Source organism: Seriola dumerili, unplaced genomic scaffold, assembly GCF_002260705.1.
Source record: "Seriola dumerili isolate Sdu_G_001 unplaced genomic scaffold, Sdu_1.0 BDQW01000716.1, whole genome shotgun sequence".
In the NCBI taxonomy this organism is placed as follows: domain Eukaryota; kingdom Metazoa; phylum Chordata; class Actinopteri; order Carangiformes; family Carangidae; genus Seriola; species Seriola dumerili.
The window spans coordinates 191,581-209,266 of record NW_019174971.1 but is presented as its reverse complement, the minus strand read 5'-3'; the positions used below and the strand labels follow the sequence as shown (position 1 = coordinate 209,266).

General features: G+C 42.0%; 1 protein-coding gene across 1 annotated transcript in view; it reads left to right on the top strand.

Moving 5' to 3' along the window:
- The first annotated feature begins 574 nt into the window (after positions 1–574).
- Positions 575–17,686, top strand: part of LOC111236737 (protein FAM184A-like) — a 38,723-nt gene continuing 21,611 nt past the window's right edge. Inside the window, exons 1-10 of the mRNA XM_022765588.1 lie at positions 575–739; positions 10,496–10,573; positions 12,102–12,236; positions 12,496–12,594; positions 13,855–14,061; positions 14,521–14,694; positions 14,827–14,988; positions 15,445–15,580; positions 16,127–16,308; positions 16,396–16,581. Of these exons, the coding sequence (XP_022621309.1) occupies positions 575–739; positions 10,496–10,573; positions 12,102–12,236; positions 12,496–12,594; positions 13,855–14,061; positions 14,521–14,694; positions 14,827–14,988; positions 15,445–15,580; positions 16,127–16,308; positions 16,396–16,581 (1,524 nt within the window). The remainder of the gene's footprint in view (positions 740–10,495; positions 10,574–12,101; positions 12,237–12,495; positions 12,595–13,854; positions 14,062–14,520; positions 14,695–14,826; positions 14,989–15,444; positions 15,581–16,126; positions 16,309–16,395; positions 16,582–17,686) is intronic.

Here is a 17,686-nt window from a genome sequence, read left to right as displayed (position 1 = left end):
AAGTAGCACACAATGGAAATGCTAAAGTAAAACACAAGTAGGCTAGCTAAAATTGTACTTAAGTATAGTACTTGAGTAAGTTGTACTTGAAGACATGATTTTATGTGAGTCTCTCAGCTGTGTTTACCATTGGTTGAGATATTCGTGCTCAAACGTCCGTATTTCCGACAGCCTTGAAGGTTTTATCATGCAGTTTGTGAGGCTGGTGCGTCTCCGGACTGAAGACCTGCCTCACTTTAGGCTGCTCTTCATCAACATGTCGGATATTTTCTGTCTGTAATTTAACACATCAGCAGGCACAGAAGCGCCGTCAAAGAGCGCTGCGTTAAAACGTAAAGCAACAGAGCATCTGGCGCGCGTCCCCGCCTCTCTCAACAGTCCGACCGCTCGCGCCCGCTCTTTCTGCGTGCGACGGGACGGTCTCGCGCCCCTCTGTCCCTGCTTCCCGTCTTTCTCCCTCAGTGAAACCGAAGATTAACCACAAACACAACAATGGGCGGATTTAACGCGTAGCAGCTCCTGCTCCATTTTATTTGAATTTAAAGCGTCGTGTTTGGGTTTATTCCCGGTGAAAATGGCGACGGGTACAGGCTGGCAGCCTCCGTACAACACCTCGACTAGCAACACCAAATATACCCCCTCTCCAACGTCCAGCATGTTTTACGACGGGAGTTTAACGCTGGAATACACTCAAGACCTGCATTTGAAGATGAGCAAGAAGATAGCACAACTAACCAAGGTGTGTGGATGTGAATGAATAACGGAGGGTGTAGTGGTGAAGTCATTTAGAGCAGGTTGGGATGTGGATGTGGAGTAGTACTGTAGAGATGTGTTGGTGCTGATGTGGGATGGGGTGTCATTTGTAAACACGCTGATGGGGACGGATGTGGTGCTATTTTGCTGTATTTTTTTTTATATGTACTGTCTGTACATTAGCACCAAACATGTGCAATGTAACATGTGCTGGTATTTTGGAGCATGTTTTGATGATACTTTACAGTTATGCTCCTTGCATGGTTCATAGGTCACCATTAAACACCCAAGGAGGGTTATTTTTTCTGTTGCTGATGGACAGTGGTAGTTATGTATCAGCAGTTTTGATGAGGTGAATTCAAAACAAGACCTAGAAAGAGTTGTATCCTCCTGTAATCTTACTACTCTCTGTAGGCTTGTAGTACACTGTACTCTGCCCGTAAAAAACAAAACAAAAAACTGACCGTGGTGTATTTCATGAGTGATTACACTGATAGCTGAAGAGGTTTCCAAATGCCAAGAGGAATGTGATGCTGTGAATTTACTCTATTATTTAATCTTTGCATGTGTGTTTTTTTTTGTCATGGTAGGGCTGCCATTGCCACCAAGGGCTGAGGGAAGTTATGTAATCTTGGAGGGATGCAGGGGTTTGGCAGGGCTGCTTCTTTCTTTGTAGTCCACCTGAAACCAGTGTAGCATACAGGGATACTATGTGTCGTTTCATTGGTGGAAGATTTAAGGTGGCAGCTACGTTTTCAGCATCTAGGCTTTTGTCTCAGTGGATGGGTGGATAAAATGTAAATAAAGCAATTTGTTCAACCATTCAGTACATGGGGAGACGGAGGCAGGGGTAAAGGACAGAAAATTTTACATAACAGGCATGGTGATACTATTCCAAGGCAGAATAAGGCACTGTGTACAGTCAGATAAGATGGACAAATATCCACAGAATTGCAAATAGATTGAAAATGTGGGTATCCAGGATTAAATTGTGTTTCAGTGCTTGATTAAAATGATTCGCAGTGGTGGAGAGATTGGCAGGACAACAGTGGGGGAATTAAGGTCCACAAATAACAGATTTAACTCTTTGAAGTCCGTCCCGGGAATGTGTTTGGATCCAAGATGGGTCTCCTCATGTTTACCAAAGACATGTAGGTTAGGTGAACTGCAAATTGCCTGCATTGGTGTGAATAACACTGTGTTTGCCTGTCTCTGTGTGTTACACCTGATAACCTGTTCCAGGATATGTCTTGCCCAGTGCATGCTGGGAGAGGCTCCAACCCCCCCACCGTACCCATGAGCCTGAACGGAATAAGCAAGTGTAAAATTTGCATGGATGGATGGACGGAGGCCACAATCAATACACGTAAACACAAGATTCAACTCACTTATCACTAATTACAAATTACAAATGGACTGACAGGTCTTTAGAGAGTGTGACGTGAATAGGATCAACCTGTAGCGTATGGTTGGTACAGGTTGTTAGTGGAAGCTCAAACATCCTCTCGTACCAGCTTCCCCAATCTGAGGATTTGCTTCCTGTTTCTCTGTTTTATATCATTGTAGACTGAGTATATTTGAGTTCTGAACTGGTAATTTAATTGATAATGAAAATTTGTTAGTAGGATCAGATGTAGTGTAAAAGGTACAGTGGGGATCAAGGTCAGGTCCCTGTCTTAGGAAGTCACAGAGATCCCTGGTCTAGAAAATGCACTTAAAATTGATTTTTCAAGTTATTTCAGGAATTACATTGTATATTACTGCATTTCTGCTGTTGTATTCTCAAACCTCCTTAACGCCAAAGAGCACTTGCCGGTTTTCTGTGTCCAGCTGTCTTTGCTTTTTAAAAATTGAAAGTGTTATGGCAGATTTATGCCTCTTGGTTTTGCTTCTGTCTCAGTATCTGCAGGCTACCGCTATTTGTTTACTAGTCAGGCTCAGCGTGGTGCATTGTTACTCCTCTGTGGAAAACATTTTCTTTTCAAATGAGTGAATCAGATATCGCCGCACTATGATTCCCATGTTTGGGTGATGATTCTTGCATGAACTAAATCCAGGTTCTCTGTGAAGCTGCAGTCACTCCACCTCTGTGAACAGTGATGTGCGAGCATTTCTTTCAATTTTGCACTGTGTGCTCCGTTGTTGAAGTCATGCAGGTGTCTCATTGTTTCCTTCAATACCTGTCATGCAGCAGGGCTTTCAGGTAAAACAGGAAAGTAGGACATTTTCTAGTTGTGGGAACCTTTCTTGTTTTTATAGACTATCAGAAGAAGCCCTTAAAAGCACGTTACACATTAGAGATAACGAAAATCAAACGCTTCAAAATTAAAATGGATGGTGGGCAGAAGTTACTATTCCAATAATATTCCAACTATTTAAAGATTGTTTTAATTAATTTGTCCATAACATGCCTAAAAAAGGTGAAATGCCCATTGCAGTTTCCCAGAAGCAATAATGATGTCTTCATATCACTTGTTCTGTCCACACCAACATCCAAAACCCAAAGATGTGCAGTTTACTGTCATATAAGACAAAGAAAATCAGCAAATCTTCGCAATTAATAAAATGGAATCAGAGAATGTTTGACATTTTAGCTTGAAAATTACTTGAACAACGATCCAAAGGAATTTTCTGCTTAACTAATTGATTGATTAACGAATGGTTTCAACTGAACAAAAAGCGTTTTAACCCATACTCCCAAGAGAAACTAGAGGCTCCTGTTTTATTCATACCAGTAGAATATAATTAGAGGGCTGAGTTTCAAAGCTTTTATTTCTCTGCTGCATGTAAATGACAAAGAAACTTGATGAGGTACTTGTCCTTGGTCCATGATCAGACATACTTATCGTCATGGTGATACAGTAGACTGCTCTGTTCTGATCACATGTGATCTGTTGAGTAGTCTGTAGCAGCGATTTAAATAAGACATCCTGGGTCTCGCCTTTCATACGGTTACATCATGTTGAAGAGTTAATGCAGTGCTGGTTCAATAGCACAAAACATATTCTAAATATATTAAAACTAAGAGAAAAATATAACTTCTTCAGAGCTGCCGTCATCCCCGAGGAGAGATGGAGCAATTCCTCACCTTGGCACCTGGCTGTTCCTGTGTAAGGGCCTTGAGTCAACTCCTCAGCTATTTTACACTCACCTGGTGGAGCTATTGTTTGTTGAAGAGCACATCAGATGGAGGAGAAGAAAGTACTCAAATCTGGAGCTTGCCCTACATGTTGACTGACTTCCCAGGTCACTTTGATTTGCAGCTTGAATGCCTGGCTGTGGTTATTGTAGTGGCTTCACAGTTGGACTGCAATGGTGAAACATTGACAAGAGGTCAAAAGGTCGCTCAAAAGATCATAGAATTGATTTCTGCCTCTTAAGTTTCCACGGTGTGCATGGCATGGCCATCACACTCCTGAATAAATGATGAGAAAGTATTGAAAATGTCAATGAAGATGACATAACTGACAGCACACATTATCAGGATGATTTAGTACTATCAAAAGGAATAGGTAAGTCTTTTAAGAGTTGATTTGTTAGTCTGCATCCCTGGGGAGAAAACTAAAAGAGCTTGCAGCAGTGCAACAACAACATCAGCACATACAGGAAGGAATAAACAGAGGCAGCGCTCTTGTGTAACAGTATTTGCCTAATAACCTTCCATTAAACCAATTTGTGAGCAGCAAATATTAGATTTGAACTCTGAGACATCAGTATGTCCCTGAGTAGACCGTGGGTGCTGCCCAGCGGGTCTTGCCCAGCTTGTGGACCCTCACATCTCCGAAAATGTCAGAGCACTCTTTAAAGGTTTATGAGAACACAAATACACACACGAACACAGATTGAGGCCTTAAAGTCTGTGCTGTTGTGTGTAATGCAGCGTATAAATATCAGTTTCCTTTTGTGCATTCAGTATGAAGAGAGAGTAGATCCAGTGTTTCCAGAGCAAAGTGGAACCAAAAGATGTTTTGATTTAACTTTGTGACCTGCTCTTATCTGAATATCACAGAAAACTATATTTTCTCTTCAGCGTGCCTTCGTTCTTGCCTGCTGTGTCTGTGACTCAGTCGTGATGTCGTGTGGTGATGCTCAGGGCGGAAAGTGTGTGTGCTGAATGTCCTTGGAGCATCGGAGCAGCACAAGAACGAAAGAAGGAACAGATGCAAAGTGCTTTCACACCATGACAGGGAGGACAAAGAAAACACACTATGTGCTTCAGCTAATTGGTAACAGAGTGTGTGTTGCCACTTCATGTCGTGTCTGGTGAAGGAAAACTGCGGACTAAAAACTCACATGTCGTGGGATCCTGTTAAGAATACAGCACCTCGGAGAATCAGGCTTTCATTAATCCTTTAATTAGTGAATATGATGCTAATCCTCTGAAAATGATGAGAGCAGAGCAATGGAGTTTTGTTAGAGACAAATATGGGAGTTGTTCTTCTCCAGACATTAGCAACCTTTATTCTGTGGTTCAATCAATAGTGATCAACTGTAGAAAACGTCCTTTAGCCTCAGAGTCGCCCTATTGTCATTTCCACCATTGGTCCTCTTTCGCTCTGAGCTGAGCAGCTCTATATTTGACACTGTCGTTATAAAAGGCCTCCGATTATAAACCTGGCTGATAACTGATGACATTTTAATGTTACCCAGCCATTTGTCCACTTCTGTAATGATAGATACAGTGGAGTTTGATTGATTATACAGCACATGTAGGATCGATCATTGCTCCGCCAGTTCGGAGGAACTCAAGTTGAATTATCTCTAATGATACCTTTTAATGAGATTCGTCGGGGATGTTTTAGTGAACCATAATGATCTAAATTTTCTTTCACTCTGACAGGAATAAAATGATGCAATAAACTTAATCTTTGTTATATATTTTTTATATTCTGGTAAAAAAAAATCATCATTTAAAAGATTAATTTAAGCAATTTTGAAGAAAAGCTTCATTCTAGTGACTAGTTTTGCCTGATATCATAATTCTGAATGTTGGTGGTCCATTTTAACATATATGATTATACAGCTGCATCTACTTTGCTTGGGACTGTCACTGTCAATTTAAAAGAAGAAAACTAAAATAGAATGCATTAAAACTAAAGCTTGGGGAAAAAAGGACTCCACTGCATAGCTTTGCATAAGAAGACATGCAACATGAATAATTATGCCATAAAACATATTGTAACAGCATCTTTGAACAGACCATAAATGGTTGAAGAGAAGAAAATCGTTTTTTCATGGAACTCACTGAAATAATTTTTATGTGAGGTAACATGAGGCCAAGGCTGCAGACCTCAGTGACGCACAGCACAGTCACAGAGTTTTATGATATTGACAAAGAGACCATATATAATATTAATAACCTCATTTTCAACATCCAATCTGTTTATTCAGGTCGGTATCGGCGCTGATCTTTGTCCAAGAGGCTTAGAGAAGGCATTATTCATTATTTATCATCATTCACACAACCACAGGAGGTAGTTTTTCTGTGCTCGCCTCCTGAAGTTTCTGTGGGTCGGTTGAAAAGAAGCAGCTTGTGGAGCTGGTATATTTACGAGGAAGCACAAGGTAATTTTCCTTCCACACAAGCTGATAGAAAGACATGAGTAGCAGCAGGGACCGTGCTGCACAAAAGGAGGATTCAGGATATCTTACTGCTGTTTTTTTCCAGCACTGAATGACTGAACTCTGTAGCTGCAGGCGGTTGTGTCGCCTTTAGGCTTGGTTTGATCGGAGCCTCGGGCCTGAAAACTTTCCTGTGAAACCCCCCCACATGCAAAGAAGAGGGAGGAGAGGGAGAAGCTGCTACCTGCTGTCACTCCTCTCAGTTTTCTTTTATTGTAAAACTTGCCATATACAGACATGGGCATGTGCACGCCCTGCTTCACTTTCATGTGTTTGCTCATGGGTTAAGAGATGAGTTGATAAAAACGGGAGGAAGATTACACGGAAAACAAATGTTGTGGCACATACTCAGTATAAAGACATCTATGTATGTTGTTGATGTATTTACCTGTGTGTATTGTGCCATATGCATCATGGCTGGATGCTCTCAGTTCTCTGCTGCTGAGAATGTTAATCGGCTTGTCATGGCCCGTCAGGCTGCACCTGTCTGTTTGACAGATGCCAATAAAGTCTGTAAAAACAGATTCAGCTCCAGCGCAGTGGAAGCAATGGATTTCACAGCATGTTTACATCTTTACACACTGAAATCAACTCGCATTTAAAGTTTAATGTGCTCATTAATGTCACACTCTGCTTCCACGCAGTCGTCTACAACAGCTAAACCGTCTTTGCTCAACCCTTCAGATGACAATGTGCATAAAGTTGTGGATTTAAGTTGTAAACGTGGCTATTGAAATCTCAAAAAAATCAAAATAATAATAGGTTTTCAGGGCTTCTTTTAGCATATCATTAGTGTCAGGGTTTATACGCCTTGGAGACCATGGGACATTGAAACTCTCAAATCTGAAAACCATCAGATCCCAGGATGAAAATCAGAATCGGCTGAGCTTCAGACTGTAAAATAAACACACGGTCAAATTGTGTCATGTCTGTCAAATCAGATGTAGGAGCGGCGAATGGTAAAATATCCAAGTTATAATTGAAATAACAGCCCCATACACAGTATCTTTGTAACTTGGCAGTGAAGTGTTGATTAGTGCTGTCGCTTTTCCTCCGTACAGCCTGTAATCATGAGCGTGGACTGTAATGTGTGAACTATGAACTAGACCATATCTGACCCTTAATGCATTCGGATCAGTTTAAATGCAGCTCACACAGCCCGCTGCTCAACTGCGTTTGTGGACCATTTGTGGCGCCTCTGTTCCCTCAGTGATTATGTTGATGTTACTGCGCAGCAGCATTTTACATTTACCAATTTTTTTTTTGCAATTTACATTTACACATTTTTAAAGGGCAAAAAGCAACATCACCTTTATCCATGATGTTTCCATCTGCTCCATCATATTTGAGAAGCTGGAACAAGACCATTCGACATGTTTTGCTCCATAAATGACTGAAACGGTTTATTGATCATCAGAAATGTTAATTCTATTTTCTCCCAGCTTCAGTAACTGATTAACTGACTAATTATTTCAGCACTACTCTGAAAGAACATGTGTCTTTCAGGGTTGTGATATTCAGGTCCTTCAAAACTGTGTGAGAACTGTTGAATTCATTGATAAGTCCAAACCTGCAACAACAGTTAAATATGTTATTGCCGAATGTATTCTGTAACAGAACCATTTTTGTGAAAGATTGTTTATGGGAAGCAAGCTCTCATGTTGGGCTGCAGACGCAAGTAGTGATGCAAGGTATCTTTATTCCTGGGAGATGGAGAGACAAAGAAGAAAGGGGGGAGGAGAGAGAGAAGAAGATAAAGAACAAAAAGAGGGAGAGATAAAAGGATGAGAGCAAAGGCAGAGGAGAGTGAGACAGAGAGAGAGAGAGATGAAAAGCAGCAGGCATGCCAGTGTCATTAAAATAATCATGTATAATTAAAGTAACATTTCCATGGCTGACTTACTGCTGGGAATCAAAGGCTCGCACTCGAACCCACCTTTCTCCGACTTCTTTCAAACGCCGACATGCTGTCGAGGTAACAGCAGTGACACAGTGGTTAATACACCCATGGTCTTTGTTATGTTGCAACACTTTCATTGCTATGTTCAAATTACAGTATATCAGACAGCACTCATTAGCAGGGTGAATTAACTTTTGGTTTTATCGTAGTCTTTTGCTTTTTGAAGATCAACTTAACCGTGACCTCAGAATCTGTGCTGCAATAGCAAACTATCTTTAGTGATTTGAGCTCTGATAGGTCGAATGACTTGTGATCCTTGATAGGGCGGCTTCTACATGTAACAGTGACCAAACACCTCTTTCCAACAATGGATCTGATGTAACTTTATAAATCAGACAGTGTGATAATAACACCCACTTTGCACACTGATTAGCCCAGTGTGCGGAGGTGTTTAAGTGGGCAGCGATGAGAGAACCACCTGAAAGTGTGCACCTTTATCCACATTTGTATATTTATGGCAGAACAAACGGCAGAGGAAGCTGTTGTACCACCGTCTGGCTCTGTTTCCATCACAGTTACTTTTGTAGTTTGTTCATTTCTGGCAAGACTCAGTTTGTAAAAGTTTATAGCCTGACATTTAAGAGGCAGCCCAAGATGTTTCCAAATATCACTGTAATATACTACAATATGACAATTGTCTGCAAAATAACACATGAAATTATCAAACTGATGCTCAAACTGAAAATTCGGATAACAGAAGTGTACAGATTGATAACGCGCCATGACACAGTCCGCCTGGAAGCTCAGACACAAAAATACTGAATTATCATATCATACATATCAGAAATGTTCATCAACAGACAGAAACATGTTGAGATTAAGACAAGGAGTATGAAGCAGGAAGCTGAAGAGGTGATGAGGAGGAGCATGAGTTGGCCAAACAGATGTCGGAGCACTGTGGAGTTCCCTGAAATTAAATGAAGAGGCATCTATGCAAAGTCAAGTGTTTCACATCGTGTCACCTAAAATGCCAAAATGCCATGAAATTTTCTCACTAGGTAAATGTTATTCTTATTACAGCCGTGGTTTATGCGCAGTATTTCCTGCCAAGTCAAGTACAGCGAAACTTTCAATAACCAGAAAATTCACTGCTGTGATTATTACCTGGATGTTGAACCAAGCGGTCTTTAAATGTCAGTCGTAATTAAATGACTGTGTCGTTACGCCCTATGGTGGATAATTACTATGTATCTGCCCATTACATGCTGTATGTATGTATGTATGCAAACTTTTCACCTCACCTGTAAGTGGAAAAAATGTGGAGCTTCTGGCTCTGATGCCGGCAGGGCGGTAATTTAGCTGACCATGACTGAATATTAGCTGCTCACTGGGGGCTTCAATTTGCTGAAGCTGATTTTTTTTTTTTTTTTTTTTAAAGCTCCAGTGTATCATTTACCTCCAGCACTTACATAAAACCTACTCATAATCCAGGGAGAGAGAGCAAGCATGACTGACAAGTTGAGATTCACTTAGGTTTGTGTGTGGAGGAGCCACAGCCAGCAGAGGCCTTACAGGTGACCACTGAGAGCCATGTGGGACTGAAAGTAAATTTTTGTGCTGACTGAGACACAACAGAAGATGAAACTGTAGACGGAGGAAACAGACACAAACACCTGGCTGTGTAGGACACTACAGAGAAGTGCTATGCTATGCAGGATGGATGACGATCTTTTTATTGGCGGAGGTGCTTTTGTCTTTTTTGTTGCATAATTTATGTTAAGTGTGCGCTGCTTGGCTTTCTCTCTATCATCTTTGTCGTCAACTGTTGTCTTTGCTTATGATGTAATCCTGGATCAGTTTGTTAAGTCAGGCTTTTCACAGAAATCCCTACTTTTCTTAGCTTCCTTTAGAGTATAAACACGTGTTGTTAAAGAAACAGATTGTTGAGACAGACACAAAACAGTCTGGAAAAAGGAGGTGAATATATTTTAGAGCAGCTGCTATGAATACACAACTTTGTCTGTGGATAATGCCGTTTTTAATCAGAGTCCAAAATCTATTTCTCTACTTTCCTGAAGTTATTGGTATTGATTCTGTTGTTGAATGCATCTCAGAGCTGTACTGTTCATTGTAGAGCTATTGATCTAATATCGAAACAGTTAATAAGAGCATCTTTTTCCCCGTCTTCAGCCTGCTGTCTAATTCTCTTCCTGTCTCCAGGTAATTTATGCCCTCAACACCAAGAACGACGAACATGAAGAAGAAATCGAGTCTCTGAAAGAAGCCCACGAGGACGAGGTACGGACATCACAAAGCACCAAACATCGATTATATAAAGCACAGGAGCAGATGAATAAGGTCACTATCTATCATCTTTACAAATTCAAAAGGTCGTCTCACTAGATACAAATGAGTTGTCATGATATAGAAGATACATTTTAGTGTTAAACTGCTGCAACGTGCACAGGGTATATTCACACAAACTTCTCATATTCATGCTGCTTGTCTGTTTCTCTTTTCACTCTCGGCTGTTCAAAAAATCAAGTGATTCCATTTAGACAGAGTTAAGAAGAATTAATGTCTTACAAGCATCTGTTACCTGCAACAGTTTGCAGGTGTGAAGCCCTTCGCTTTCAGCAGATTAACTCCCTTTGCTGCAGTCTGAAAGTGGCAGGTACAGAGGGCTGCCAAGTGAAAGGAAACCCGGCATAAAGTGTGTTAGTAAGGCTCCAGATCAGCTTCGGTGCTTCTTTGCATAGCTTGTCAAGGTTTTTAGATTCTGTGCTGGAGGGATGAGCACCGTTCTTCCCAAAGATGTTCCCCTCATTGGGTGTTTTGAAGATGCTGGTGGAGGGGAGTGCTGAACGCTTCACTCCAAAATCTCCCAAAGGTGTCAATTAGGGTTGAATCTAGAGACTGTGAAGGCCGTAGCATATGACTCGCATCATTTTCCTACCCGTCAAACCACCACACCAGTGGTTGCTTGTACCCCGTATAGAGGCACCTGCAATCGATATGTTTCTCATTTGTTTAGCGTTTTCCTTTCATCTGTCACCTGTATGTATATGCTCCATCTCCACAGTGATGCACATTACCAAAGTGTTTCATATTACTGCTTATTACCTTGAATAACCACCACATGGCTGCTGCTATGCACAAGATCCCACAGCAGCTAATTTGACTTGGAGAAGCTTCTCCTACTTGTCCACTTCATTCACTCTAGTGTGAGTGCGTCATGGCACAGAGAGCGGTTTATTTGAGGAGGATCAGACGATTCAGTGTAATTGGTCTTGATGGGAACCAGTCAACAACGCACCCACCCACCAATACTGCAATCGCATGCTCTTAATGCCTTTAATCTAATGTACAGTAGAATAAATCTCTTCTGAGATTAAAACCTGTGATGAGTTCGTTTAAGGATAAGACAGAAGCCGATGTGAATCCGGTTTAAATGTTGTTAATTTCATTGATATTGCTTTCAGAGAGAAGCTTTAGTGTACCGTGGTCTAAGTTGTTGATTAAATTAGTGTTGCTTTCAAGTGTTAAATTTTCAAAGTGGGACTCCTCTCCCCTGCCAAGAAACATTTCTTGGAGGCAGCAGTGTTTTGCTGGCTCCTAGTTTTATTTATTTCCACATTTTTTTCCCTTTAGCTCTTATTTCCACCTACTCTGTGTGTAGGTTTTCACAAACCTCTACATGTTGCAGCAGAGCAAAATCTTTCTGTGACTACTTTTTATAATGTGTGACATAAAAAAAATATTCGAGTTTGAAATCATTTCTGCAGCATTCAGGATGTTGCCTGTTTTGCTTTGCTCTCCCGCTCAGGTCCAACACATTGTGACGGAAACTAGGGACAAGATCATGCAGTACAAGAGCAAGATGGCGGACGAGGCGGACCTGAGGCGGCGGCTGGCCAGTCTGGAAGAATCTGTTGAACTCCACGAACACATGAAAAGACAGGTCATTCACTGCTGCTGGGCACCACGGGGCTTCATTTAGTTCAGCTGTGTTTAGTGAGGCTTTGTTTGTTTTAGACACATTTTCTTTCTTACGTCTTCATGTTATTTTGCGTCACGGTTCCACAGCAGCTTTTCATGAAGCATCTAATAATCTTGTGATATAATACATATATACATACAAATAATTGCATGAAATTTCAGTGTTTTAATATGATGTAAAATCATGTAGTTCAGTTATTGTAATATTTTCTTCCTGTCAGGCTTTAGCAGAGTTTGAGATGTACAGACAGAGAATGGAGGACTCCCAGCTCTGCACTGAGGCACAACACACACAGAGAGTGGTTTCTATGAGCAGAGAGGTAAGGCTTTTACTTACACACACACACGCACGCATGCACGCACGCACGCACGCACACACACACACACACATATAATCACATGACCCCATGGACCCAATTTAATTCTGATAAAACATTACAAAAATGATCATCAACTCTAACAATAGGCAGGGCAAAAATATCAGGCTTCTACTAGTAATAAAATAAAATGGAGCTTTGACTCCAGAGTGGGTACTTGTATTGCATTGTTATTCGTTGTTTGTATCCAGCACTGTGGATGTCCACATGACCACTCTGACGTATTGTTTATAAGTGCCACGAGCCAGTAGAGCAGCGAAACCCAACAGTGTCACATCACTCAGAAACAGGAGAGGTGCACCATCAACCAGATTCCTTTGTATGACCCTTGCTTCCGTGACAACAGGTAAACACACACATTAAGCTTTGCTGCTTTGCACAGAGTTGCCTCAACTGTTGGAGAAAGCTGCGGGTTGCTTATTTGCACCATGTTCGCCCAGCGGAGTGAAGGTGTTCACTCCCTCTTAACACAGTAAGATGTCTCCGATCAAACAGCTATGTCGTAATCCAATAAAGACCGATTGCAGATGTTATATAAAGTTACAATCAAATCTAATCTAATGTCATGAAATATATCATGTTTTATCATGCCATGCCATGTCATGTATCATATCATACCATGACACACTGTCATATTCGCCTGCTTCTGTGGAGTCTGATGGCAGTGGGCATAAATGAACACCTAAGGTCTAATTAGCTGGGATGAACTGGTGGCTGACTGAGCTCAGTTCATCATCACTTCCCTCTTATGTTGGGATTGGTCTGTGTCAGCGTTGGTTTTAGTCCCTCGTCTTCCTCTCTGCCACTGCCTTCATACTGTCTAGTCCCGGCTTGACTAAAGAGACAGCCTCTTTACCAACCTGAGCAAGTCTGCTGGCATCACGTAACATCACATCTCATGCTGCATTTTTATATATATTTTTTCAACCCGTCTGTCAGATTATTTGATGCAACAGCAAACACGGACAAGTTGCTGCCGTTCGCACATGTAGAGGCGTAGAGAAGCTGCAAGTATTTGTTTTGAGAGAAACCACAATATAAGTATCCTGACAGCATGAGGTAGAAGTACTTTCTTTTCTTAATTGTTACAGAGGGATTTCGAAGAGATGCTGTGAGCATTTAGCCCGGCACAGGTAGAGATTAGCTTGGCAATGACACATGAACGGTTCAAACAGAATAGAAAATGTTTCGTGGTTTCACTAGGTGGAGGAGATGCGTCGGGATTTTGAGGAGAAGCTGCGGGCGTTCAGCCAGGCTCAGGCCCAGTTTGAGGCGGAAAAGCGGCGAGCGCTGGAGGACCTGAGGTCCACCCACCGGCAGGAGGTGGAGGAACTCCTCAACAACCAGCAGAACCAGAGCGCCACCTCCACTGAAGACCAGGAGAAACTGGCTGAGCTCCATAGACAAGAGGTGGGCTAAGAGTGAGAGAGACAGGAAGATAGATGTGCCTTTTGGAAGGTTAACATTTTTGGATTGAAGCAAGTTTATACAGCAAGTTACTTGATGGGGTAATTGCTGTTTTGGAGGCTTACTAAGTTTTCAGTTTTTGGCATGAAAACTGAAACAAGTAGGGTTGTTCTGGTGGCGCACTTGGCTTTTGATTATAATATAATTGCCTTGGACCTTTGTTGCATGTCATCCCCTTATTTTCCTCCCATTTTTCCTTTTCTCTCAACTATTTACTGTCCAATATAACAGATTTACCAAAAGCTAATCTTAAAATAGATAAGATGTTAAATGTGCTCAATGTTTTACTTAAAATTCAGAATATGTTTTGGCAGGTTTTGGATGTCATGAGCAACATTCAAATCTGAGAAAAAAGAAAACCCCACAAAGACTTACTTCCCATTTATCCATCTCTCTGTGCAGGTGGAGGCATTGATGGAGAGGGTGGAGGAGCTAACAAAGGATAAGGTCCGTCTGGTGGAGGAGTACGAAGCCAAGCTGGGCAAGGCTCAGGAGTATTATGAGAGAGAGCTGGAGGCCATGAGGAGAACACACCAACTCACGACTGAGAACCTGCTGGCCTGGAAAAGGACTGAGGTAAAACCAAATCACATAATCAGACAAGAAGAAAGAAACCAGCAACCACATTTTGTTAAAGGAATACTGCACCATTTTACAATCTTACTTTCTGCAGCAGTTTGTAACGTGATTGTTTCTGCTCATGTGAAGGTCGAGCTCCGTAAGGAGTTCCAGGCTCAGGAAGCGGCGCTGCAGCGCTCTCTGTCCAAGCTGAGGAGCGAGCTTCAGAAAGCTCAGGAGGAGGCCAGAGAGAACCGAGACAAGACCAACAGACTGCAGACATCACTGGCCAATGCTGAGGGAACCATCAAGGTGTGTGTGTGGATGAACATCACAGTTTTCTGTCTTTAATTGTTTGAATAAAATGAATAAAACCCAAATAAAAACATCTGATTCATCAGATGTGCGTACAACAACACTGCTCATACTAACTACCCATTTCCTCTTGTCTTTGCATTAATAAAACATAAATAGTATGAGAGTCATCGTTTGGTTGAATTTGTGTAGGAAAGTGGGTTAAATTGGATGAAAACAAAAACAAAAGTAAAAGCTTCAGGGCGAAAGCTGTTTTCAAGGATCTCCGAGTGGTGGGAAATCTAATGTGGTGTGCGCTGATGGTCCTGCAGGCAAATCCGCTGAGCAGGAATAGCTGGGTAGGTTTATGTGACTCCAGGCTGTGGTGGGAGAGATATGACTGGGTTTTAAAATACCAAATGTTGGATTGTTTGTGTGTGTGTGTGTGTGTGTGTGTGTGCGCGTGTGCTGCAGAACCTGCACAAGCAGCTGGAAGAAGCCATCCAGGACGGAGAGATCTGGGTGATGCAGCTGAAGGACACGGAGTACGAACTAGAGGGCAGCAGGGAACGAGTTCAACAGCAGGCAACTGAAATCCTGCACAAAGCCAGTAAGATACTGATATAGTGTTCAGTACTCTCTGGACAATCTGTTAATTTTATGCTTTATGACTATTGGTCATGATTTGGAGGTGATTGCTCATGAACATTTTCGTCGCCATGTCATCAAAGAGATTTGGGAAAACACCGTCCCAGGTAAGAACAATCTCAGTTGGGGTAAAGAGCATTCACTTCCCAGGCACCTGAGGTGTGCAAATGTCAGCAGGATCACATTTCACAAGTGATTGCCACTTGCAAATTGCAAATAATGGCTCTCGCATGCTCATACATTTGTTTTAATTAGTGAAACGTCGTAATAAAAGCAAGAGGAAATTAAACTCATTTTGCAAATCAGCAGTTTACAACATGGCTCGTTGCAGATCGGTGAAGGAAGCCCAGAGTTTCTCTTTGTTTTCTCCAGCCTTGTTGTAGAGCAGTAATATTGCCAAATTTCCAGGTTTGCCTGTGGTGGAGACCTGGATTCAGAGTGTTTAACTGGTCTCATTGCTGACTGCGGAGCCTCTTTGACAGACAGAGTTTGATGTGTCTGTTCCCAGGTCAGATCGGCTCGCTGCAGGCGACACAGATGTCCCATGAAGCCACCATCAGGAACCTGGACCAGGAGCAGTGCCGGCTGAAGGAGAAAATCAGCAGGCTGGAGGAGGAGAGGGAGGCTCTGCTCAACCAGAGCCAGGCCACCAACGAACAGCACAAACAGCAAGTGCTCAAACTAGAACAGGTACTTTTAACCCATCTTCAGTTCCAGTCCAGTCTTAAAGACGACACAGAAAATCATGTGAAGCCAACTTCCTCTCTCCTCCTTCAGTCTCTGCGTGAGGAGCACCAGGGCTACGAGAAGGAGCTCTCCAGACTCAGAGCACACTTTGAGGAGGAGACGCTTCGCTTCAAGGAGGCGCAGGTCAGAGCGCTGGAGGAGATGGAAGAGAAACACCAGGCCATGAGGGAGGAGGCCCAGCAGGAGAAAGAGGAGGAGAAGAAACTCCTCATGACGGTGAGTCCAGTGTTTCGGGATTAGTGTTTAGCATTTCTGTGCTCGGCTGTTGAGAAGAATGAGTTTTTCTTCTTTTATAATACAGGAGTGAACAGTTATGACACACATTTAACACATTTGGAAATCATCAAAATATGTATAAATCCCATTCAAGTCTAAGCAATTTGGCAAGAGTGATGATTACACTTGAACGGTTTGTCTACATTTATCAGATGTACAGATTGGTTTAACGGTGGTTTAGTCATTTGTTCTTGAACACTGTGATGCTGTGTTTACTCTGTTACCATATGGCTGAATCTTACATTTACATACTGCTGTCTGAGTGCGTCAAACCCTCTGTCAGTGTCACTCTAAAAAAAAATAAAAAATCACAAGCTCAGCTACAGAGCTGCTCTCCTGTGGTTTGACTATTTTCACATATTTGGACACAATTTCAAATGGACCAGAGGGAAACAGAGTCAGAGATTGTTTGTTCTTAATATATTTGTTTGTTAACCATTTTCTTTAGAATAGACAAAACATGGAAAAAGCAAGTGAAAAGTGAAATCACCAATTACATTACAAACACATACAGCCGAGTGTTACTGTCTCTCTTTTCTGTGCAGCAATTAAATTTCCTGCTCAGAGCAAGTGGCTGCAGTTGTTAAAGAAATCTGTGTCTCTAAGAAATGAGCAGCCTCCCTCCGCAACTGACTGCACACATTTAATTAGGTCAACATTAAGACTAAGATGTGAAAACAGCATCACTATCTCCCTGTATTTCCCTCTGCGCCTGTCATTTTGTCATCTGTTTTTTTTCCCCCTCCATCCTCCAGTTGTTCCTTTTTTCTCTCCTCATCCTCCGTCCTCTCTGTCTCTCAGTTCAAAGGGGCTGCGTGGATTGAATACAAATGTCCTGGATGCCAAAGGAGCAAGAACAGCAGATCAGATTACACAGGTTAAATTAATTTACCCTGATTCATTTACCAGCCACAACAGTATTAAATTACCAACAACAAGTGGTTTAAAGCAGCAAGGAGGATTTTACTCTGCCTTACTGGTCTGTTTTGATGCCTCACCATCTTCCAGTTTGGGGGGGGGGGGGGGGGGGTTTTTTGGCGTGGGG